We start from the raw sequence: 26,003 nt of genomic DNA on the forward strand, positions 1-26,003 counted from the left end.
CAGTTGCCTATTTGAAAGGAGGCAGCAGAGGATTCTTTGGGTTGTAGGCGAGCTTAAAAATGATGTCCTTATCAAGCATCCCATTTTGAGTGCTGAAACATTTTTCTAGGAGTCTTCAAATCGTAAACGGACAACAATGTAAAAAAAAAAAAAAACTATCTTTGTAAAACGACAGACTCAATGTTGTCTCCCACACAACTAAGGCCTGTTGTCTTGGTTAGGTCGGGCAGACAGGCCCTAGGTATTTTCCACTTTGTAGCCTTGGAAGCCCAGGCATCCCTATAATCAGCTGCAGGAGGTATTGTAATGGGAACTCTTGGCCAGATGCTTTAACCAACTCCTGTCATTCATACATGCCTGAGCAGCCTAGCAGCACCACCAGCAGCAGAAGAAGCGCCTGCAGCAGGGGCTCCTATGGAAGCGAGGCTCAGCCAATCCTCCATGGTTCCAGGTGGCCTGAGGCTGCTCTATGATGGACTGCTTCCCAAAAGAGGGCTTGTGCTCCAGCTGGGTGCCTAGCTCTCTTCCTCCCTGCCGTGAGCAGGACCTCTGGTTTTCCATCTCGGCCTTGACCCCCAAGAAGGCTACTAGGTCCAGGTCCAGGGCTGTAGCACCCCCGCGTGGGAGGGGGGTGTTCTGCCGACACTGTGGACAGGGGATCCACATCTGCTGGGAGTAGAAGAGAGGGCAGGGTAAGGGTTGTCACTTGGGACACGTTAGTGTCAAACTGAACAGACCTCTTTTCTAAGGTTTTCTAAGTGGTCTGACTGTTGTGCTCAATACAGAGTCCCTCCTTAGAAAAGTACAGCTGAAGTCAGAAGTTTACATACACCTTAGCCAAATACATTTAAACTCAGTTTTCACAATTCTTTTGCTGTTGTTCTGGGATTGATTTGCACTTTTCGCACCAAAGTACGTTCATCTGTTTGGAAATTGCTCCCAAGGATGAACCAGACATGTGGTCTACAATTTTTTTCAGAGGTCTTGGCTGATTTCTTTTGATTTTCCCATGATGTCAAGCAAAGAGGCACTGAGTTTGAAGGTAGGCCTTGAAATACATCCACAGGTACACCTCCAATTGACTCAAATTATGTCAGTCTATCAGAAGCGTCTAAAGACATGACATAATTTTCTGGAATTTTCAAGATGCTTAAAGGCACAGTCAACTTAGTGTATGGAAACTTCTGACCCACTGGAACTGTGATAAGTGAAATAATCTGTCTGTAAACAGATCATGTTGGAAAAATGACTTGTATCATGCACAAAGTAGATATTATAACCGACTTGCCAAAACTATAGTTTGTTAACAAGAAATGTGTGGAGTAGTTGAAAAACAAGTTTTAATGACTCCAACCTAAGTGGATGTAAACTTCCTGCTTCAACTGTATCTTGACGCGGCAGGATCTATTGTGGGACCGGTGTCGTGACAGTCAGTCAGACCCACCTGTTCATTGAGGATGGTGTCGTGACAGTCAGTCAGACCCACCTGTTCATGGAGGATGGTGTCGTGACAGTCAGTCAGACCCACCTGTTCATTGAGGATGGTGTCGTGACAGTCAGTCAGACCCACCTGTTCATTGAGGATGGTGTCGTGACAGTCAGTCAGACCCACCTGTTCATTGAGGATGGTGTCGTGACAGTCAGTCAGACCCACCTGTTCATTGAGGATGGTGTCGTGACAGTCAGTCAGACCCACCTGTTCATTGAGGATGGTGTCGTGACAGTCAGTCAGACCCACCTGTTCATTGAGGATGGTGTCGTGACAGTCAGTCAGACCCACCTGTTCATTGAGGATGGTGTCGTGACAGTCAGTCAGACCCACCTGTTCATTGAGGATGGTGTCGTGACAGTCAGTCAGACCCACCTGTTCATTGAGGATGGTGTCGTGACAGTCAGTCAGACCCACCTGTTCATTGAGGATGGTGTCTTGACAGTCAGTCAGACCCACCTGTTCATTGAGGATGGTGTCGAGGCGTCTCAGGCAGGCCTGGCAGAAGGTGTGGCTGCAGTAGAGTTTCCGTGGCAGCCTCTCAGTCAGGTTGAAGGCACAGTAGCAGATGATACAGTCCAGTTTACGGCTGTCTCTGGATGGCTGAACTCCCCCTCCCTCCACACCACTCTCTACTGGGGGATCTTCTGGGGCCTCTAGGTCAGGGGACTCCGCTGGGTCCTCTGAGGCAAGAAAGTCTGGGGCATTAGGAACTGGGGCTTCCTCCTCGTCCATCCTGTACAGGAGAACAGATTAGGAATGGGTGCTTATTGCTATGGCCCAGAGTTTCTCCTGGTTAGGTTGGATTCTCAAGAAAAACTCAGGGCCCTTTAGTGACATTACTACTACTACTACTACTACTTTATAGTTAGCATTTCAAATAATCAAACACACATGCAACCATGATTGAAGTAAACAGTTACAGTTGATTAATACAAAAATAGAGATATTGAATTGCTAATAAATTTAGACTCAAGAAAAGGATTGAGACCCAGATGTTTGATGTTAGCTGTGAACTTCTGTTACGACATTCTCTGTCCGTTCAGTCAGTTGTGGGATGATACAACACAACAGGTTGGTTGTAAGCAGAGACACATATCTATTTACTGGCTGAAACGATGTCACTGAAAAGGGGAGATGGTTATCCTGATGTGCTAGGCTAGGTGCTTCTCCCTTTCTGCCGTGTCCGTGTCTAATACTTCATTGAAACGTTCATACTATTTTAAGTATTTTTAAACTCATAGCTAACAATCTGTTGGAAATGTATTCAATACATTTGGACGTCAACTCGGTGAGAAAAACGTGTTAGAAAATCGAATGTGTCAGTCACACTCAGATCTTCTTTACCACCTGTTGATAGAAAACTGGCCTCAACCAAAAGCATGCGTAACAGAACTGAAAACCTCCATAACAAAACATGACATACCTTCTAGTTTGTCCTCCAAACCCCCTGAAGGTCCTTGGTAGTTCTCTGGAGTCCTGCCATGGCTTCTGTTTTCAAAGCAACCTCCTTCCCAGGACTAATCCACTGTAGTTTTCCTTTACCAGTTTTCATTATGACAAACTAATGCTACACTACTGATGTACATTATAGGATCAGATAGTAGCGAGAGAAACTTATTACCTAGTCCCTGTGGATCCCTAGCACAGCTCACTAGAGGGTACGTCCTCCCTTTATCTCCCCCGCTGCTCTGCTCTGCTCTTCCACAGAAACTGCTCTCCTCTCTAATGAAGGGCAAACAATGCGAGCCTGCAGCAGGTCATCAGGCCCTTTAATATTTCAGGCCGCCCTTCCGTGTGAACTCCCGCTCATAGGCCTGTCAATGGAGCGGGTTACATATTAAAGAGGCCCCAGAGAACAATGGGGTTCTCCGGGGGAGAGGGAGCTTATTATCCGCATCTATGGGACCCGATGGGATGGGCCCTCTGCTTCTCTGCCCTAGCATGTATACAATCCAGCGCACATTGGCACAGGTATGCACATTGGCACGTGCACGCAAACACGTGCGTGTGTAACCGATGTGAAATGGCTAGTTAGTTAGCGGTGGTGCGCGCTAATAGCGTTTCAATCGGTGACGTCACTCGCTCTGAGACTTGAAGTAGGGTTGCCCCTTGCGTTGCAAGGGCCGCGGCTTTTGTGGCGCGATGGGTAACGATGCTTCGTGGGGTGTCAGTTGTTGATGTGTGCAAGGGTCCCTGGTTCGAGCCCGGGTTGGGGCGAAGAGTTGTTACACGTGCTAACAACACTCACACACACGCGGACGGACGGAGCTGGTTGTGTGACAAGTCCTTTTCCACCTCCTACTTCTTGTTGTGAGTATCCCAACAGTCTGGCCAGCTGAAAGGCGAGCCAGGCTCACGTTCCTGTATGGAGGGAGCAGGCAGCAGATCAGCTTACACTGGCAACAATAGACAAGCAGAAACCCTACACTCTCGATCCACCAGCACTCACAGGAGCCAGTTGCCAGCACAGTGGGTTGGCCAGCTGAGTCCATAAGAACCAGTCACCCAGGGCCATAAAGCAAAATACTGCAGGTATCCTAAAGTAACCTTTACAATGTGATATTGCCTTGTCCAGGCTGAAAATCACCCTAGCCCCCATTAGCCTCTTCTCCCAGCAAACCACATTCAGTTCTGAAGAGACTGGATAAGTGAAAGCAATTATATGGCGATGGACTTCATAGAACTTACACCTATCCAGTTCCTAGTGATCTGAAAACACCAGTGTCAGGAACAAGGTTACCCTTCATTAGGTTACCCTCTTGTCTATGCCGTAAACTCCCTTCTTGTCTATGTTGTAAACTCTAGGTTTGTTCATAATCAATGTACAATATAGACATGCATACAAGTACAAAGCATTGTTTAATTGCAGGCTTGAGGAATGTTTTAAATGGACTGTCATGAAAAAAAAACGGTGCTTGATATGTTGGTGTTCAGACACTAGATGGTAGCAAAGATTAGATAGACAGCCAGAGATGTACATTTCAAGCCAACTCCACAGCATGTTCAGGGATGTCGGCGGCCGAGCTGAGTGGAAGATGACCGCGACAAATGGACTGTCTACACAAAGACTGACCACTGCAACATATGATTGAGGGAAGTTACTGTTGTTTGTTGTCGAGTGCGTTCCTTGCTTGTGACCGTAAAACAGGTCTATGAAAGATGAGTAAAGGATGAAAACGGTTGATTCTCATCTTGGTCTTTCCCTGTCCCTCTGAACTTCTGTAAAGTTTCAGTTCTCACCAAGTTTTCCTAGAGAGTATATTGTAGGTAGTTTATTAGCTTACTGTAGGTTATTGTACTAGATTAAATTGGGATATATATTTTTTTTTATAGCGGAACAGTCCTTCATATAACAGAAATATGATTAATTTCCACCATATACTGTCTGCTATGTGATGGAAAAACATTGTACTTGATTTTTAATATATATTTTCAATGAAGCCAATGTTCCATCCTACAAAGTAACACCCGAATAGCACTGTTAATGTTTGATAGACGGTCACCTCCAAAATTATTGGCACCCTTGATAAAGATGAGCAAAAAAGATTGTATAAAATAAATAATACAAATACTGAGCTATATTTTATGCTCAATTTTATTTTATACTAACGCAATTGCTCAGAGAACGAGATTTTGTCTCTTTCTTTAAATGTAAAAAAAAATCTAAAAGATAGGTGTAAAAAGTATTGGCACCCCTGTTTTCAATACTCCGGCACCCTCCCCTTTCGAGGATAAGGGCAATGAACCTTTTTCTGAACTGTTTTTTTTTTTAGATTGGAGAGGGATCTTAGTCAAGTCGTCCGTACAGAATCTTCCCAGAGCCTTGATATCCTTCAGTCTGCGTTCATGGACTGCCCTCTTCAATTCAAACCACTGGTTTTCATCTTGTTACTGTTGTCTGTGAGATAGCGTTGCAAAATATTGATTTTGTGGTCAATTAACCATTTCTTTGTGGATTTTGATGTGTGTTTGGGGTTATTGTCTTGCTGAAAGATCCACTTGGGCCAAGTTTCAGACTCTTTTAGTATCAGGAAATATTCCAAATGTGTGCAAAGCAGCTTTTGTGCTACCATTCCATGAGGGTGGGGATAGTAGTGATCTTGATAATTATTGACCCATTTCCAGGCTCCCTTGTCTTGCGAAAATACTAGAATCACTGGTTAACAAACAGCTACGTTATTTTCTATCTGTAAATTGTAGTTTTACTGTTAATCCATCCGGATTCAGACCTAAACGTAGCACCACTACAGCTACGGTGCTTGTTGTAAATCACGCGTCAAACTCATTCCACGGAGGGTCGAGTGTGCGTGTTTTCGCATAATTGACTAATTAAGGTCACTAATTAGTAAGGAACTACCCTCACCTGGTCCTCTAGGTCTTAATTGAAAGGAAAAACTAAAACCAGCAGACACTAGGCCCTCCGTGAAATGAGTTTGACACGTGCCTTAGATGATTGAAATAATTGTGCTGCCATGTTTGTAGACTTGTCAAAAGCTTCTGATACTGTACACCATGTTATTCTGCTGAATAAGATGTCCACGATAGGGTTGGGTACTGTTGCTTGCCAATGGTTTCATAATTATGTCAATGACAGAAATCAGGCCATCAAGGTAGCTGGGGTCAAATCTGAGGTCATTGAGTTACATAAAGGGCTTCCCCAAGGTTCGATACTTGGCCAACTACTGTTTGCAATCTATATAAATAACATTGGTAATGCTGTAAAAAAAATTATCAATATTCATTTGTATGCAGATGATGCAGTGTTGTATTCCATTGCTCCATCGTTTGACCCGTTGCTCCATCGTTAATCTCATCCCAGATCAGTGGTTGGTTGGGCACAACTTCTCCCTCAGTCCACGTCAAACCTTACCCGTCACGATCTCCTGTACTGCACAGCTGAGTGAATGAACGGCTAACACACCTCACAAACTTTATTACGAAAGAACCGACCAAGGGTACTTCCAGTGCAGCATGTGTGCTAGTGTCATGGGGAGGAGTGTTTCAGTAGCTGGTGAATTGTATATTGAAACTCGTATTCACCAACACTTAAACAGGCTTTACATGAGCACACAAAGGACAAAATGTGAGCTAGTGATGATTCCCTAATGTAAAACACATTCATGTATGAAACATGTTGTGAGCCAAATAGTCCCTATACTGAGAGATTTATACCCACATTGGGTCAGCAAAGATGAAATGTTCAACTATCTCATTTGTTAATCATTTACCCATACAGACCACCCAATTTCTTTATTTGCTTATTTGGATCCCTGTTAGCTTATGCAGAAGCAGCAGCTACTCTTCCTGGGTTCCACAAAAAAAAAAAAAAACCCATGACAAGTAAAAAAACACTGATAGACAAGGACAGTCACACAAATTTACGCAAAGACTGGTCCAAATTGTCAACCCCTAATAACTTCTAGGTCTCAATAGCTAATAAGGCAGCAAGAGCTTCTGTTTCTGGGAATTGCCAAAAATAAAAACCCTGACTACCATTTCCCCAGTCACGTGAGGTGACTGGAGGCCGTATGTGGGAAGGACCGTCAACTGACTGGCCAAGACCAGTATGACCACAATTTCTTTCAAATATGAAACCAGTTGAAATAAAATGCAGATTAAAAGCATCACAAATCTTAACTGATCAGAGTGACCTATGTTGTATTGAATGCAAATGTGAATCGTGACGTCATCTTGAGTCTTACTCCTGCCACAGAATTTGACTGTACAATCAAGCCACTGCCGATTGGCTTTGGCATCACAGAGATTCATAACATATCCTATAGGCTGTGTGTGGGTTGCTCCACCAATTTGGTGCCTTTTGAGAAGTGTAACTTGGTAAAAACATAAAAAATATGTTTGATGTCACCTAATTTAAACCATCTGTCATAAAGAACACATGGTCAACTTCATAAAAAAAATGTTTTTTCCATTTCAAGAGGTTAAATTTAAAAAATGACTAGAATAAGTGCCAATTAAAGTAACAGGTTGACCATAACAGGGTTGCGATTTCCTCTGAAATCAGCCACGAATCCTCTTGTGACAGAGGAAATGGAAGCGTCTTGTGTGCAACAAGGATGGGTAATTGAATGCAAGCTTAAATGTATTTTATTGTTAAAGGTCCAGTGCAGTCAAAAACTTTATTTCCACAATATGAGGTTGGAATAATACTGTGAAATTGTAAAATGCTGATAATGCCCTTTTAAGTTTAAGCCTTCCATGGCGACATCACAATGCGGTAAAATAGTTAATAGACCAATAAGAAATAGAGTTCCAAACCCATAGAGACCCTATACAATTATGTCTAAACCTCTCTGCCAATAACAGCACATTTAGATTTTTTTCTTTCCTTACCTAGACCACTCCCTGACAATCCTATCAAAATTCTTGCTTGAGAAATTGTCCTTTGCTAAGAAGCTATTTTTGTTTCTTATTTTCTACCATTTTAATTGAAAATGCACACAGAAAAGTATTTAATGGTTACCCAGAAATGATTTGATATTGACCTCGTGAAGATACCATTGGACCTTTAAAACATTTCTAGCCTGTCTATCTATGGGTAAGAGGGTTGACTTGTTATGCTTGACCCGGTCAGTTTTCTACCGTAAAACAACAGAAAATGGCCAAAAAAAGAGTAGAATCAGCTCACCTGCTTTTACACTAGTTGACTATTAGATTTTCAATGTTCGTTTTGAAAATAATACTTAAATATGAATAGTTTCACCATATTAAAATGAGAGTTCAGTTTGCGTAGCTGGGTTGACTTTAAAATGAGGGACAGACACTAATCACTAATCACAAATAATACTCTTCAGAAATGACTTAATAATAACAAAATGACTAGAGCTTTACAATGATGGTGAAAATGTAAAACATTTGGGGGTTAAAGTGGGTTAAAATCTTTCTAGAAGTCACAGATGGTGCACGGACAGACATGTCTAAATGCAGAATTTTGGCACTTTAGCAAGTCTTTATTCATATTGAAAATCAGATTTATTGAATTCTCCAGGTGATCTATATTAAAGGGCACTACGTTTAATATGACAGATTTGAAAAATTCAATATTGGTGCACAGTTGCTACTTAAAATATCAAAGGGACGCAAAAGGCACTCATTTTGTGGAAGACCCAGTTACATTGATGGACATATCCTCTGTACTTTTACATTAAATGTTGGTAAATGTTATCTTTCTGGGTTGTTGTATGTGTACAAGCAAAACAGACTTCCCTTACAGGCACAATAACGTTGTATATTATTGTCTTGTTGTATGATTACTGTGAAATGTAGAGATCTATAATGTATGATGTTGTGCACGTCATGAGAAGTACATTGCATTTGGTGGATGTTTTCTGGTGTGTTATTATTTTCTAGCTATGACCTAACTCTGTTTATACTGTCAACCATCTGTGGGAAGTAGAACAAATACACTTGCCTAACCCTTTTTTCTCTCTTTCTCTCTCTCTGTGTTGCCATGGATACAAATGGTTTTCACTAGCACTTAAAGAACCTATTAATCTTGGTGCCACTGATAGCTACAATACCTGATCTAACAGCATGTACACATAAACATAGAGGACACTGTGAGAGAAATTACATCTTATTATGCAAATGTCTATATCGCCCACAACCGACCAATGATAGGTGTCTTTGAGTCGACTAACTCTCAGATCATCCTTCACTGACTGGGCCCTGTTTACGCCTCCAAGGTGCCCCCTCACACAGGAATACACACTCAGAGCTTACATAACAGAGGCTTTTCTTAAAAACTCCACTTCGCGTGTTTCACTCACCTCTTTCTTTTAAAAAGAAAAACTAAGTTCGAGATGTGGTATCCACTCGCATCTCTGCCTCTCAGAACATGGGTGGGTCCATCTGCTCCGTTCCCAAAGTGTGGTCTCCCTGAGATCCCAAGTTTGAAGGATCCCTCGTCTACGATTTACCCAAGTCGTCATGAGCGGTCACCAAGTGAAGATTCACATCAAATCAAATCAAACTTTATTTGCCACATGCACCGAATACAACAAGTGTAGACTTCACCGTGAAATGCTTACTTACAAGCCCTTAACCAACAGTGCAGTTCAAGAAGAAGAAAATATTTACCAAGTAGGCTAAAATATAAAGTTATAATAAAAAGTAACACAATAAGAATAAGGCTATATACAGGGGGCACCGGTACCGATATCCCCATCCCCGTCGCCAAATGTGGTGGTTAATTTCTTTATTATTAAATGAGGAGAGACAAACTTATCACACAAGTCAGTTATACTTAAACTAAATCTTTATTCACTTGTTAATAAGGGAGCAGGTCAATACAACACACACATATAAAGTGAATCGATTGAGCGCTCTACGTTAATGATGGCTGGTCGACGAATTGAGAGGCCCGAGACAAAAGTACAAAGGTCTTTTATAGCAAAGATACACCCCCTTCAGGCTACATGACAAACAACAGATGTATGGAATGGGTCACAAGGTTAAGATTAGTATGAAAGATACTGTCTGCTGTGAATTATAAGTATCTCATTGTATAGAGACCAGGGTCTGGCCCTGGGGTCATCTCTCCCTGGTACCTTATAGAACAGAAACATTAACTCATGTTCTGGAATGCGGTATCACCCAAAGACATCGTAAATCTTCTAGAGGCCCATCCTCAGTAGAACACACACACAGATGAGCGTTCTAACAACCCATTATTCTGTTGCATAAAACAACCATTTGATGCAATAACAGCATTATAACATCATCTTGTAATTTCTCTCACAACACTGGCGTAGCTAGCTCGTTGCAGCTGCAACATTTTCTCTCAGCCTCATGGCAAAATGTGTAGCTAGATTAGCAGGAAATGAGCTCTAAAACAGCAACATTTTCTCTCAGATGAATGGCAAAATGTGTAAAATAGGTTTTGCCTTGCGAAACTGTGCTACGCCACTGATAGAGGACAGAACATTCCATGTTGACCAGACTGAGGGCAGGGGCCTATGGGCAAAGAGCAGGTAAGGCCAGTTATTCCAGTAAGTATCTTGGTGGAGAGACTTGTAAGGCATGCATGTCATAGAAAACAGACACACCAGTGGCCTATCCGGTTCCACTAGCCGGGACCGGGATGTAGATACAGCCGTATATAGTACACTCTACTCCAGAACACTTACATATTACTCAGGAATCACAACCTCTGATGGAATGTGTGAGCTGGAACAGGTGCATTAATTGTTCTGTGACACAAGCTTCCGAGCAATGCACTCAAACCTGTTATTGGTACTCTGACAGCTCACTGAAATGAGTTGAGGACCATTAAGGACAGGAATGCATTCTTGTACTCCCACAGACACATTAGTAAAATGGTCTGTTGCTAACAAGTGACAAAGTTACTGTAAAGGGTGAACGAAAATGGGGTAGTAACTCCATAAATTCAACAAGTCGTGCATTTCAGTATCCTCATAAGTGCAGTACGACATAATGATCATAATTATAATCACCAATAATGTGAATGAATGGCAGTAGAAGTAATAGATTCATCTGTAGCTCACTATTTCTGAGGAGCTTAAAAGGCTGGAATTCAATGTTTACCCACTGCCTTTATTTACAAGTGTCTACCTGCACAATGTCTACCTATTATTTTGAAAAAACATTAAGCCTCAACTTCCTGCTTTGAGAAGCACAGCAAGTTCAACCTAAACTGGTTCTGTCGCTGCCGTCACCATCCTGTGACTGTTACACCTTAACCTCGTCATGGGTAGAAAGAAGACAGGGGTAACCTTTTATCTGTCAGTGTTTGACTGAATCACACACCATCATGAAAAGGACCAATATTTGGGTCAAACAATAATTCTATTGGGTTACCTGACCAGGAAAAGCTCTAAAAACTCCTATGAAAAAACCTATACTAATGCAGTTATGTATACTGAACAAAAATAGAAACACAACATACAACAATTTCAAAGATGTTCCTGAGTTACAGTTCATATAAGGAAATCAGTCAAAGGAAATAAATGAATTAGGCCCTAATCTATGGATTTCACATGACTGGGAATACAGATATGCATCTGTTGGTCACAGATACCTTAAAAAAAAAGGTATGTGCGTGGATCAGAAAACCAGTCAGTATCTGGTAACCACCATTTGCCTCATGCTTGCAGGACACATCTCCTTCACATAGAGTTGATCAGACTGTTGACTGTGGCCTGTGGAATGTTGTCCCACTCCTCTTCAATGGCTGTGCGAAGCTGCTGGCTTTTGGCGGAAACTGGAACACGCTGTCGTACACGCCGATTCCGAGGATCCCAAACATTTTCAAATGGGTGACAGGCCATGGAAGAACTTTGACATTTTCAGCTTCCTGGAATTGTGTACAGGTCCTTGCGACATGGGGCCATGCATTATCATGCTGAAACATGAGGTGATGGCGGTGGATGATTGGCACGACAATGGGCCTCAGGATATCGTCACGGTATCTCTGTGCATTCAAAATTGCCATCAATAAAATGTTAACTGTGTTCGTTGTCCGTAGCTTAAGCCTGCCCATACCATAACCCAACCACCAACATGGGGCACCCTGTTCACAACGTTGACATCAGCAAACCTCTCGCCCACACAATGCCATACACCCTGCCATCTGCCTGGTACAGTTGAAACTGGGATTCATCCGTAAAGAGCACACTTTTCCAGCGTGCCAGTGGCCATCGAAAATGAGCATTTGCCCACTGAAGTCGGTTATGACGCCTAACAGCAGTCAGGTCAAGACCTTGGTGAGGATGACGAGCACGCAGAGGAGCTTCCCTGAGACGGTTTCTAACAGTTTGTGCAGAAATTCTACAGTTGTGCTAACCAATAGTGTCATCAGCTGTCCAGGTGGCTGGTCTCAGACCATCCCGCAGGTGAAGAAGCCGGATGTGGAGGTCCTCAGCTGGCGTGGTTACAAGAGGTCTGCGGTTGCGAGGCCGGGTGGATGTACTGCCAAATTCTCTAAAACGACTTATGGTAGAGAAATTAACATGGCAACAGCTCTGGTGGATATTCCTGCAGTCAGAATGCCAATTGCATGCTCTATCAAAATGTGAGATATCTGTGGCATCTATGTTGTGTGACAAAACTGCACATTTTAGAGTGACCTTTTACTGTTCCCTGCACAAGGTGCACCTGTGTAATGATCATGCTGTTTAAATCAGCTTCTTGATATGCCACACCTGTCAGGGGGATGGATTATCTTGGCAAGGAGAAATGCTCACTAACAGGGATGTAAACAAATTTGTGCACATTTTAGAGCAATGAGAAGCTTTTTGTACATATGGAACATTTCTGGTATGTTTTATTTCAGCTCATGAAACATGGGACCAACACTTTACATGTTGTGTTTATATTTTTGTTCAGTGTAGTTAATACCACAGTCCCAATTATCATTCGTATATGCTTTATTTAAAACATTTTATTCCACTTTATCATTACACAAAATCAAGCATACATAGTGTCGACCTTTGCTATACATTCCTTTAACTGGGTCCTAGTAACCTACGGAGCTTTGCTGAGTCATTGCAGTCCACTGCTGTCTGGAGAAACAAATACCAGTTCACCCATTGAAGTTCTAACTCCTACACGTCATGTCATCCTGTTGGGGGATTAGGGGCTTGAACTAAGAGGGGCTTTTATACATGGGACCAGTTCATGAGGTGACCCTAATATGCTGTACAAGTTTGCAAAAACATTTTTTATATCGAATTTCTAAAAACGAACAATGCAGAGTAGAGTTTCAGTAATCGTTTCACAAGGCTAAACTACGGGACGCACAGTGGTTGTGTAACTCACACAAACAAGACAGCATGAGCATGGCCATATCACATTTCAATTCTCATCCAGTCAGGCCTCGCTTTCAACTCTTTATGGTCAGGAGGGACAGTGAGGTACTGTTTTACCACATACACAGAGCAGAATGACTGGGGTTGGAGCTGGGGCTGCGGGGGCCTGTGGCCTGGTTTCCTGGGACCCAGTTGCACAAAGGCAGCATTGTAAAGCAGCAGCAGCAGAGCAACCAGCCCAACAGATGGATCAGCAGGACGGAGGGGTGTGTTATGGTGTGGTATGGGTTGGGAAGACTGGACTCAGTAAGACCCATAGAAACTAACCTAGCCTCTGAGCTAGCTGCCCCTCCTCTAGATCCACCTCACTGGTTCGGTCAGGTCTGTCCGTGACAAATCAAAAAAGGCCTAGCATGTCATCTTTTGTGACGGGTTGGTTTGACAGAGGAAGTAAAAGGTTGTTGCATATTAATTCATTGACATGTGTACTGTAGCATTTGTCTTACTCTCTACCACTCCCTGAACACTGGCTAGTTGCATCATCCACCCAAGTGGCCTTTTTGACGTCATTCAAACACTGACAGATAAAAAACTAATAAGGCATAAAGACATTAGGGTATAAATATTTAACAAAAAAAACCATAGCTAAATATAGTCGACAGTCTTGTCGACTAGAAGAAAAAAAGCAAGCATACAAAGTCGTAAGTGAAAGGCTTATGTAAAACACTTCTGTTTCAAAGGCAGATTCTGCCATAGTGGCTGTGAGTGCATCTTGCATCCAATCTCAAAAAGAATCCCTTTGGAAATTGCATAAAATTTAAATGATACCACTGATGAATCCTTCAAAAACTATACGTTTCACCAGTAATGGCTTTGGCTTTTAATCCAGCTGGTAACACCAGGTTGGACAGTGTCTGCCGACAGTGTCCCTTGATTGTCTTAGTTCCTATACCCTGAACCTTTGTAGCCGGGCGTTGTTTGACGGTTTCCTGATCCGGGTGGAAGTTGCCAGTTCACTTCCGTCGGCAGCGCAGGCAGCAGGCCCGAGAGCGACCCACCTCCTCTTCCTTGTCTTCCTTCACTGTGTAGGAGGACTGGCCGTTGTTGCGCGGGGGGTTTGAGGTGTCACCATCCCCATCCTTGGTAACTTCTGAGGGGCCTTGCGACTCCCCATTGGGTTTGAAGGCACCGTACGGGTTGAGGGAAGAGTTGCGGTTGCTGTAGGTACTTCCAACGGCCATGGGGTTGGTGATGATCGTGCTGTCCTCTGCAGAACGTAGCTTGGCCCGAGGGATGGTCACGTCTCCATAAGAGCTGTCCAGAGACAGATTCATGATGGCTGGTTTATAGAAGGCTGAGAGGACGAAACACAGGTAGATAGGGTCTGTGACTGTCAATGTCTTAGATCTCAGACATGGTATTGAGGCTCTGAGACTCTGATCTGAACATTAAGCTTTGCTGTCACCATTTCCAAGAATACTCCTGTAAAAGACAGATTGAAAAACAACTGTATAGTTATAGAGAATTCTGAAACTACAAAAGCTCTGGTTTTGTTCTGCTTGACATTTGAGAAATTTGGGGAAGAGGAGTATCACATTAGAGTAAAATAAAAGTCATTTTCAGTCCCTCTGCTTCATAATGTTCCTGCATATTCCTGATCCAAAGCTCACTGTAGGATCTTTCTCACTTTCGGGTTTATCCATTAACTCATCTTACTGCTAGAATTGTTCTGTCCCATTCTCTTTCCAAATCATTTTCATGATCATATGTCACGTCGACACTGAAACGTCTTTTATATGGAACTTTTAAAAATACAAAATACTTCACCAGTAACAAGCACTGATTGTTCACGCTTACCTCTTCAACTTGTGGAGTTCCTCAGCAGTCAAGTGTTGTATGACATCCAATGTCAATTCCCCTGGTCTTTAGATGGCTCATACAATCCAGTGAGTACTTAAAGGTTTAATGGTTGTCTCTTGAAGATCCTTCTAGGCGTACTTCCTCTGTGTCTCTTTACAGGAAAAGGGAGCCACACCTGTAGCAGTGTGTGTCAGAGTAAAGACTGAGATGGCCCACACACATGCTCCGGTGAGGTAGAGTGCTGTTGCTGTACCTGGGAGCCACCTGACCCCACCCCTATGAGAACAGAGCAGACGCCCGAAACCCTGAGAGGGTGTGGTGACGCCTGGCAGCCTCAGTCCTGGAATGTCATTCCTCTCGCTGCTCAACACGGGTGCATTTGACATGGTGACCAGGTCACTCCTCTCCCTTTGTCTCTCACAGTATCTCAAATAGTATCTGTAGCCTGCTGCTAAACTACACCGCCCATCGAAATATGTAACTGGTAAATGAGTGTGACCACTCAAAGCTATAATCACACAGGTAGTGTGTCATAGTGACATGACAGTCTTGTTTGTTGTATTTGATACTTTTTGAGTTGCAGATAGTGGTCTATAGAGACCTCAAGTTCAAACCATGATACTACAGTACCTGTATGGGTTTTGTTGAATTTGGGTTCATTCCAGTGTTACATATGAAACACATTCAAGTGGCTATTTATTCTGCTTTCACCAAGAACCTTTACATTTGTATGATCAGCATGTTTGTGAAATGAGTCAAAGTGAACAAGCGCATGCAGACAAATGGACACACAAATGCAAACACACACAGTCTTGTATAACTAACCTTGTGGGGACACACAATTCAGTCCCATTCAAAATCCTATTTTCCCTAACCCTATCTCCTGACTCTAATTTTAACCTTAACCCCCTAGAAATAGTATTTGACCTTGTGGGGACTGACAAAATATACCCAGTTGGTCAATTTCTTTTTTCATTTACAAGTGTTGTGGGGACTTCTGGTCCCCACAAGTATAGTTAAACACAACCGCAGTCACTCTCTCACACACATACGTACAAGCATGCACACACACACACGTCATGATTTTGTAAGATAACAATTCTATGGCCCTTTGTTTCCCTCAAGTGGTTTTACTGGTCAATGCGTTTCACTTTACAGCAACTAAGGTTCCGTACTTTTTTTGTGCATTTATGCTATTGAGTATATTATTCTACATTACAGTTGAAGTCGGAAGTTTACATACTTAGGTTGGAGTCATTAAAACTCGTTTTTCAACCACTCCACAAATTTATTGTTAACAAACTATAGTTTTGACAAGTCGGTTAGGACATCTACTTTGCGCATGACAAGTAATTTTTCCAACAATTGTTTACAGATTATTCCAGTGGGTCAGAAGTTTACATACACTAAATTGACCGTGCTTTTAAACAACTTCGAAATTCTAGAAAATTATGTCATGGCTTTAGAAGCTTCTGATAGGCTAATAGACATAATTTGAGTCAATTGGAGGTGTACCTGTGGATGTATTTCAAGGCCTACCTTCAAACTCAGTGCCTCTTTGCTTGACATCATGGGAAAATCTAACGAAACCAGCCAAGACCTCAGAAAAAAAAAATGGTAGATCTCCACAAGTCTGGTTCATCCTTGGGAGCAATTTCCAAACACCTGAAGGTACCACGTTCATCTGTACAAACAATAGTACGCAAGGATAAACACCATGGGACCACGCAGCCGTCATACTGCTCAGGAAGGAGACGCGTTTTGTCTCCTAGAGATAAACGTATTTTGGTGCGAAAAGTGCAAATCAATCCCAGAACAACAGCAAAGGACCTTGTGAAGATGCTGGAGGAAACAGGTACAAAAGTATCTATATCCACAGTGAAACGAGTCCTATATCGACATAACCTGAATGGCCGCTCAGCAAGGAAGAAGCCACTGCTCCATAACCGCCATAAAAAAGCCAGACTATGGTTTGCAACTGCACATGGGGACAAAGATTGTACTTTTTGGAGAAATGTCCCCTGGTCTGATAAAACAAAAATAGAACTGTTTGGCAATAATGACCATTGTTATGTTTGGAGGAAAAAGGGGGAGGCTTGCAAGCCAAAGAACACCATCCCAACCTTGAAGGGGTGGCAGCATCATGCTGTGGGGGTGCTTTGCTACAGGAGGGACTGGTGCACTTCACAAAATAGAGATGGCAGCATGAGGAAGTAAAATTATGTGGATACATTGAAGCAACATCTCAAGACATCAGTCAGGAAGTTAAAGCTTGGTCGCAAATGGGTCTTCCCAAGCATACTTCCAAAGCTGTGGCAAAATGGCTTAAGGACAACAAAGTCAAGGTATTGGATTGGCCATCACAAAGCCCTGACCTCAATCCTATAGAACATTTGTGGGCAGAACTGAAAAAGCGTGTGTGAGCAAGGAGGCCTACAAACCTGACTCAGTTACACCAGCTCTGTCAGGAGGAATGTGCCAAAATTCACCCAACTTATTGTGGGAAGCTTGTGGAAGGCTACCCAAAACGTTTTACCCAAGTTAAACAATTTAAAGACCATCCTACCAAATACTAATTGAGTGTATGTACATTTCTGACCCACTGGGAATGTGATGATAGAAATAAAAGTTGAAATAAATCATTCTCTGTACTATTATTCTGACATTTCACATTCTTAAAATAAAGTGGTGATCCTAACTGATGTAAGACAGGGAATTTTTACTAGGATTAAATGTCAGGAATTGTGAAAAACTGAGTTTAAATGTATTTGGTTACGGTGTATGTAAACTTCCGACTTCAACTGTATATTTCAGTTTTTCACTTTCAGAATTAGCCTCAAATTCTGGGAGTTACACTACAAGTATGTGGACACCTGCTCGTTGAACATCTCATTCCAAAATCATGGGCATTAATATGGAATTGGTCCCCCCCTTTGCTGCTATAACAGCTTCCAATCTTCTGGGAAGGCTTTCCAATAGATGTTGGAACATTGCCGCGGGGACTTGCTTCCGTTCAGCCACAAGAGCATTAGTGAGGTTGGGCACTGATGTCGGGTGATTAGGCCTGGCACGCAGTAGGCTTTCCAATTCATCCAAAAGGTGTTCAATGGGGTTGAGGTCAGGGATCTGTGCAGGCCAGTTAAGTTCTTCCACACCAATCTTGACAATTTCTGTAAGGACCTCGCTTTGTGCATGGGGGACAAAGTCATGCTGAAACAGGAAATGGCCTTCCCCAAACTGTTTCCACAAAGTTGGAAGCACAGAATCGTCTAGAATGTAATTGTATGCTGTAGCATTAAGGGGCCTAACCCGAAACATGAAAAACCTGCCCCAGACCATTATTCCTCCTCCACCAAACCTTACAGTTGGCACTATGAATTTATACAGGTAGTGTTCTCCTGGAATCCGCCAAACCCAGATTCGCCTGTCGGACTGCCAGATGGTGAAGCGTGATTGATCACTCCAGCGAACGCGTTTCCACTGCTCCAGCGGTGTCGAGCTTTACACCACTCCAGCCGACATTTGATCTTAGGCTTATGCTCAGCCATGGAAACCCATTTCATGAAGATCCCTACAAACAGTTTCTTTACGTGCTACAGCACTTTGCGTTCCCGTCCTGTGAGCTTGTGTGGCCTACCACTTCACAGCTAAGCAGTTGTTGCTCCTAGATGTTTCCACTTCACAGTAACAGCACTTACAGTTGACCGGGGCACCTCTAGTAGGGTAGAAATTTGACGAACGGACTTGATGGAAAGGTGCTATCCTATGACAGTGCAATTTTGAAAGTCACTGAGGTTTTCAGTAAGGCCATTCTACTGCCAATGTTTGTCTATGGAAATTGCATGGCTGTGTGCTCGATTATGTGTGGCTGAAAATAGCCGAATCCACTCATTTGAAGAAAGGGGAATCCACACTTGAACCGGGTGTTTTTACACTTGGTTACTTTTAGCACGTTTGTGAACTTAATTTTTTGTGCAGTGTGACCACTCCAAAGGAACTCAGACCCCTCAAAAGAACACCCGAAGGGAATCAAACTGAGTCCATCTTGAGGTGATCGGAGTTCAGTTTGATTGAATTCTGAAGTCTGGTTCCCTTTTTTAGCGCAATGTGAACAAAGCTCCATGTTCTCGTCATTATTCCCGCACCACACACTAGACTACTGCAACACCGTTTCCCCTGACATAAACCCTCACATTGTTGCCACAAGAGAGAAGATATGCAGGTTTGCGGAAAAAACGTGTGCCGTTTTGGGATATTGATTACAATTGATGCACAGAAAGTGTTTTAATTCAGATTATTTGTTTGCAATATGTGATCTTTAGGCTAAGAGTGTCCTAGGTGGTTTATTCAATTGTGGGGTTTGAATAGTGTGAGAAGAAAACATTGGGTAAGAATCACATCATAGAGCTAGAATTGATTTTGTACCCTTAACGGGGAAGTAGCCTACATTGGGTGTACAACTTTCAATTAGCTTCCAAACTAAGTAGTTATATCAAGCTGGCCAATAAAGCAATCTGATGGAATGGCTTATCTTGCACTTTGTAAAAACCCAGAGTGCATTGAGTGAACGTTGGAAAAATATCTATCAACATTAGGATAGGAGAATTTGATCCTAAATCTGTGGTTTAGGGTAACTTCTACCTCAAGCTAATTTACATAGCAGACCATTGCTACCAATAACCAATATGACCTTTGGGACATTTTTCCTTGTGCTCCAATCAAATCACTCTTCTAACATTAAAATTGAGCAGTGGTTAGCTCCAGAGATCAACACCAATACTATAATATGTGAAGTACATATTTTCTTGTCACACACATACACAAAAATATATTTTTTAAAGAATACGCCAAAATTTATTAGACATGTTTTCCTGTATCTAAAAAAAAAAAAGAAGTGAGATTAAAGTCTATGCAGTGTTGAATGAGTCACATGATTCAAGTATATTACAATGTACATATAAAAACAAGTGTGCAGCAGGCAGTGGCCAGGCCCTGGTGTTTGGTTTCTGTATGTGACACTATTTGTGGGACGACGATGTAGCCAAGGGGTTTGGTGTCACCGGCATCTCGCCGGTCCATCACGTCTGTGACCACCGCTCGTCGTACGCAGGAGGTCAGAATTCCGTTACCGAGGGGTCAGAGTCAGAAGAGGTCGCTACCCCCTCAAAACAGAGCAATAGTTCAGCAGCAGAAACACAAAAAGCACCAGGAAGTCTACATTTGTTCAAAGCAATTTTTTTTTGAATACATCGAAAAACAACCCAAAAAAACGTATTTTTGGCACTACTAGAAAATCTAAAACAGAAGCACAGAAAAAAAAATAGCTTTAAATAGCTCAGCCCTGGGTATCTGAAGGGTGTCACAATCGTTAGTATCGATATCAGCATAAGTTTTACAGTCTTAAAAAGGTTTAGCCCAACTTAATTGAATATTATCACAGGCAGATAACTTCCAGTTTAACAACTTATTCAAATTCAACTGAACAGCAGAAGATAAAAAGTAAGTTACCAGTACCAGCTTGCACATTCTCTCCCATGATCCTACCACCAGTGCTGCACTTCGGCATGGGTTTGTTTTTGTAATGATGGTCAGATGGCTGTATATCAGCATAACATTAATGGCTCCATTCAGAGGAATACATCAGGATTTAGTCCATTGACGAATTGGGTTAGATTAACACACGTCATCGTAAATCATCTTCACTGAAGTCATCATCACATGTTAATGTCTACTCTAAAATGTGACATACCCCTTTTGGAAGTCATTTACGGTTAGGGTTACAGGAGAAGTAATTGGCAGCAGGCAGCGCTTCTAGCTACCTCTAATGATGATGAATAATGCATGGCTGTGATGGCAGAGATCGTACACCATGGGCTTAATACAACAGGGAAGTTTTCATTAGGGCACACCATAGCAAAACATATCTTTTTTTCCCATCACACACTGAAAATAAGGAGGTTCCTATTGGACCAAGTCCAGGTACTCCTGGCTGGTTTCAGACAGTTATCTCCCTGCAGGTGCCTAATGAATACAACCCAGACACATTTGACTGGGAGGAATCGTGCCAGTCTTTACCTCCATGACAGGAAGGGGGAAGAGTCCACATAGTCACCCCAACACAAGCACCTTCTCTGGGGATGGCAGAAGAGGGAGAGCCAGCAGTGCGGACGGAGAGTGTAAGAGACAGGAGAGGAGGAAGGCGCTCAGTATCAGAGTGAAGGAGGGAGGGAAAGAGAAGAGGGTAGCTCTGTATATAGTCTCTGGTACATTCCTTCTTCATGGTGTGTTTACTGTAGGTGTGTATACTATATAGGGAAGCCTGTCCACATGATAGTGGCTTAGTGTGACAGGGGTAACCTGTGTGTGGATGCGTCTCGCAGCTCGCTAGCCTAGTCCCAGATCTGTTTGTGATGTATGGCCAACGGACAAAGGAGTTGGGCTCCACGGCACTAAGCAGATCTTTAAAATCAGGCTAGTGCTGCTCGTGTCTGAAACCTCAGAGAAACTCCCCATTGACGAGGAGACCCCTGACAAAAGGCAATATGGGTAAAATGTATCAAAACAAAATAAAAGATGCTAATAAAATGTAAAAGCTATGTTATTCTTATGGAACAAAAAAGTAACTAATTGCTGTAAACTATCTTGCTTTTGCTGGTCGTAATCAATTGTGAAAATAAGTAAATAGTTAATTGAAACTAGTCGATGGAGCAGGGAGACCCCTTTGTTAGTAAAGCAACAGTGGTGGCTTGTGAGTTTTTGCTGTGAGTCAGTCAGTGCATCGTATGGTAGCTGTACATCTCTCAATTTCAATGTACAGTACATTTACTGAATGTCAGTGTATGAATGAGTGTGTGTGTGCGTGTGTGTGTGTGTTTGTTTGTGCGCACGCAAGTCCCCTTGGATCTGTACACGCACGTTAGCGTGTCCATCAGTTTCTTATAGTTTAGTCTGTTTCCCCCAGAAAGCGTCTCTCTGGTCAGCCATCTTGGCTCACATAGTCCCCAGGGGTTCTCCGTAGCGGATCTTCTGGCCGGCCTTCAGGTTGAAGGTGAAGTCGTGCGGAGCCTCGAAGAGCAGGACGATGGTGGAGCCCAGGTTGAACTCTCCCAGGTGCTCCCCTTTTCTCATGCTCACGCCCTCCTGGTTGTTGTTAGACAAGTAGCTGAAGTCGTTGTACGAGCCTTTGCTGTAGCGTGGGCTGTTGGTCCGAAGCTCCTGGGGGGGAAGTGGGGCCAGTTTAATAAATCTATAATAATGATCATATATTGGTTATAGAGCATAGCTTTATACCCCCCCCCCATAAATTCAGTGTCCATCCCCATCATCTTTCTCGCCTCTCCTCCCACTCACCTCTACTTTATCCTCTCTTCCCACCTGACGAATTGACAAGGAAAACTGTAGGGCCTAATCTCATGACAACTGAATCCGGAATCCTATGACTAGGACCCCAAAAAAAGATGGAGTATTTCCTGGTCAGGTCATAAGGTAAGGAGAAACTCCTGTATCCATCTACTTCAGATGAAACAGGAGACAGCAGGCTGCGCCAGCCAGCAGAACGTCCCATTTTTGGTCTGCTCTCTGTTGACTGACCCAGGTAGGCAGCCCAGTGGCGAGCGTTGATCCAGAGGACCAAACGCATTAGCCTGTCTGCTCCCGAAGCCAAGATCCTATTGACCTACAGTAGGGAAGTCGGAGGGAGGGCTTTTAAAACGTCCACGTCAATTTAAGCCTCTGCTCTAATCAATGGGAGTCTACAGGACATCAGTCAGTTTGAACACAGTGAGTGTGGAGATTAAATAGGCCTACCAGTGTGTGTGTGTGTGTGTGTGTGTGTGTGTGGGCAGCTTAGGGAAATGGCTTGACGTACAGGTAAGTGAGACAGGAAGCAGAGGGAGCTTAATGAAGTGATAAGAAGTGTAACATGGCTCAGAGAGAGAAGGGGTCAGAAACCCTGAGTCAGGCTGGCCCACTCTCAGCTTTATGTCACACTGACTTTGTACTGCATGTACTGTTATGTCCTAATAGGTTAAGCAGGTGACCCTTGTCTGTTCTCACAATATCAGAGAAAGAGATCGCCATCAGTAATACATCGAACGGCAGTTTAAAAATGTGTACGCACACAATAATTGCACAGCTTGTGAACAGTATAGAATTGTGGTGTAAATACATGTTTAAGGAACAATAGCGGGACCACTAACTTCGATGCTCCCATTCAGAACTTCCTCCATGTATGGACAACGCCAAGGTCCCTAAATACTCTGACGTGGAGAGACATTGATGCTGCACTATGCACCAGCCGGCGCAAAATGGACGAGTGAGTAATTATATACTATGACAGAACCAGAACAGGTTCAGACTAGTGAAACATCCAACCTAAGTGGGGTTCAGCTCCAACCAACCTTGTCAAAGTAGATGCGTATGGAGCCCACGTTGGTGGCTCCTACAGCGGTGAGGGAGAAGAAGCCGTGCGTCCACTCTCCGCTCAGCACCACTCTCTCGTTATGGCAGAACAGTTCTTTGATCCAGCGAGCCACGCCAGGGTTCACTGACATCAGAGAGCCTGGCAGGGACACAGAGGAAGCAGAAAGTAAATACACAGTATACCGACACAGATACAAAACACAATACAAACACTGCAAGCAGCACTATACACCAGTTATTAGGTACACCCTGTTCATGAAAATGGTTCGCGCCTACAGACCGTGAGTCACGTGGCTGTGGCTTGCTATATAAAGCAGGCACTCAGGCATCAAGGCATTCAGTTACTGTTCGATTGAACGTTATAAAACGGGCAAAATTAGTGACCTAAGCGACTCAGAGCGGTATGGTTGTTGGTGTCAGGCGCGCCGGTTCCAGTAACTATGAAACGGCCAGCCTGCTGGGCTTTTCACGCACAACAGTGTTTAGGGTTTACCGAGGATGCTGGGACAAACATCCTGTCAGCGGCAGTCCTGTGGGTGAAAAAGGCTCGTTGATGAGAGGTCGAAGGAGAAGGCCAAGAATCGTGCCAGCTAACAGATGGGTCACAAAGACGCAAATAACGGCGCAGTACAACAGTGGTTTGCAGAATGGCATCTCGGAATACACTACTTGTCTGTCCTTGTCACAGATGGGTTATTGCAGATGACCACACCGGGTTCCACTCCTATCTGCTAAAAACAAAGAGAAGTGGCTCCAGTGGACACGCAATCAAAAACACTGGGCAACTGAGGACTGGAAAAACATTGCCTGGTCTTGTGAGGCGTCCTAGAACAAAACGACCGACATGTTTGTAAAAGGGGTCATATTAGTGTGTAGCCCAAACTCTTCGGACGGTACAGACAGAAGTTGGCAGAAGAGGCTGTAACGAATTCAGATGTTTTTTTTTAAAATGATGTTAGATTTCTGCGTGGCCACGGAAATTGTAGGAGAAAGGTTAACAAAATAACCACCGGTCAGGAGGATACAGACAGCTCAGCTCAAGAGGTATGCTTAGATATGTAGAAAAACCTACATATGTATTATCTTATTTACATAGAATGAAGCATAATGATTATTGCTCTAGATTGCAGGAAGCCGTTTCTGGTTTTCGAAAAACAATACAAATTCTCCAATTTACCAGCCCCAGCCATCCTCACATACTTTGTGCCTCCACATGTTTTGGGGTGCATGACGCCCCTGATTATGATGTGTGTGTCCTGAACGTCCTGGGATTGTCCTAGCGTAGCGGAGTAATTCTGGTGTTTAATATAGGGAAATTTCAATGTCGAATGTATGAGCAGGACAGTCCTAATAGCGCACTGACCAGGGAAGTGTCTTCTGTGGGCCACTCTCCAGTCTGTGGGGGAGTGGAAGCAGTGGTAGTCTCCTGGAGCCAGGTACACCACACAGTGGAACAGCTCATTCCCCTCTTTAGTCACCAGCAGGTCCTGGAATGAGCTGGGGTCCTCTTCATCTGGGAAACCCACACATAATTATGGTCAGCAGGCAGGGTGGTAAGGTGCATCATACAAACCAATCCTAAATCTCTAGACTCTAAACAAAACAGGATTAGATGTGTCTAATTCTGATAAGATGTATAAAAATTGTTGGGAGCAAGGTGGGCCTATTAGGTCTACAACATCAGTTATACTGTATTTACCTGCCCAACCCTTTGAGATCAACAAGTCTCAAAGGGATTAAGGAATTGAATTAGGATTAGGTATTAGATCCCATTAGACCGGGGGGGAAGGGAAGAGGTACTCACTTGATGGCTTGATGGTACAATTGATGGCCTCAGCCCAGGTGTGGGGTCCCAGGAAGGTCTCCAAAGAGTAGGTGACTCCTTTGACTTGCTCCACCTCACAGTTCCGCACCCGCCCAAAGTGCAGGATCTTCCCGTCTGCTGGGCTGATCTGAAGAGAAAAAAAAAGACTCCAACATTTACGGCTTAAGCCAGGGATCTACTCCTCCATGTCTAGAATATACAGTACCTTCAGAAAGTATTCATACCCCTTAACTTCACATTTTGTTGAGTAACCGCTTGAATTCAAAATGGATTAAATATAGTTTCTCACTCATCCACACACACAAAATGACAAAGTGAAAACATGTTTTGAGAAATGTTCGCAAATGTATTGAAAATGAAATACAGGGATCTCATTTACATAAGTATTCACACCCTGGAGTCAATACATGTTAGAAACACCTTTGGCAGCGATTAATTAAAGCTATGCGTCTTTCTGGGTAAGTCTCTAAAAACGTTGCACAAATGGATTGTACAATATTTGCACATTTTAAATTCTACAAGCTCTGTCAAGTTGGTTGATCATTGCTAGACAGCCATTTAAGTCTTGGCATAGATTCTCAAGCCGACTTAAGTCAAAACTGTAACTAGGCCACTCAGG

At 43.2% G+C, this 26,003-nt stretch overlaps 3 protein-coding genes across 10 annotated transcripts in view; all 3 read right to left on the reverse strand.

Moving 5' to 3' along the window:
* Positions 1-85: 85 nt before the first annotated feature.
* LOC106563026 (RING finger protein 224-like) lies at positions 86-3,472 on the reverse strand. The gene is made up of 3 exons (XM_014128231.2): positions 2,916-3,472; positions 1,949-2,225; positions 86-666 (listed from the first exon to the last, which is right to left on the reverse strand). Exons 2-3 carry the CDS (start codon positions 2,222-2,224, stop codon positions 367-369), a joined length of 576 nt encoding a protein of 191 aa, XP_013983706.2. The 5' UTR covers position 2,225; positions 2,916-3,472; the 3' UTR covers positions 86-366.
* Positions 3,473-12,879: 9,407 nt separating this feature from the next.
* Positions 12,880-15,514, reverse strand: si:ch211-202f5.3 (uncharacterized). Of its 2 annotated transcripts, none has more exons than XM_014128229.2 (2): positions 15,136-15,514; positions 12,880-14,632 (listed from the first exon to the last, which is right to left on the reverse strand). In XM_014128229.2, exon 2 carries the CDS (start codon positions 14,610-14,612, stop codon positions 14,292-14,294), a length of 321 nt encoding a protein of 106 aa, XP_013983704.1. In that variant the 5' UTR covers positions 14,613-14,632; positions 15,136-15,514; the 3' UTR covers positions 12,880-14,291. The 2 variants fall into 2 exon arrangements, with proteins under 2 accessions (XP_013983704.1, XP_013983703.1); XM_014128228.2 differs by having other exon boundaries at positions 12,880-14,760; positions 15,136-15,507.
* A 4,453-nt stretch (positions 15,515-19,967) lies between these two features.
* pisd (phosphatidylserine decarboxylase) overlaps positions 19,968-26,003 on the reverse strand; it is a 49,500-nt gene continuing 43,464 nt past the window's right edge. For all 7 annotated transcript variants that reach the window (XM_014128221.2, XM_045689915.1, XM_014128223.2 and 4 more), the window contains 4 exons: positions 25,364-25,511; positions 24,923-25,072; positions 23,538-23,698; positions 19,968-22,353 (listed from right to left, as the gene is read on the reverse strand). In XM_014128221.2, the coding sequence (XP_013983696.1) occupies positions 22,129-22,353; positions 23,538-23,698; positions 24,923-25,072; positions 25,364-25,511 (684 nt within the window). In that variant the 3' untranslated portion in view covers positions 19,968-22,128. The remainder of the gene's footprint in view (positions 22,354-23,537; positions 23,699-24,922; positions 25,073-25,363; positions 25,512-26,003) is intronic.

Source organism: Salmo salar, chromosome ssa11 (assembly GCF_905237065.1).
Source record: "Salmo salar chromosome ssa11, Ssal_v3.1, whole genome shotgun sequence".
In the NCBI taxonomy this organism is placed as follows: domain Eukaryota; kingdom Metazoa; phylum Chordata; class Actinopteri; order Salmoniformes; family Salmonidae; genus Salmo; species Salmo salar.

Coding starts and splice junctions, on each gene's coding strand:
- LOC106563026 (XM_014128231.2), bottom strand. CDS start 2,224: ATGGACGAGGAGGAAGCCCCAGTTCCTAATGCCCCAGACTTTCTTGCC. Junction 667..1,948: donor ACACCATCCTCAATGAACAG/GTGGGTCTGACT, acceptor TACTCCCAGCAG/ATGTGGATCCCCTGTCCACA.
- si:ch211-202f5.3 (XM_014128229.2), bottom strand. CDS start 14,612: ATGAATCTGTCTCTGGACAGCTCTTATGGAGACGTGACCATCCCTCGG.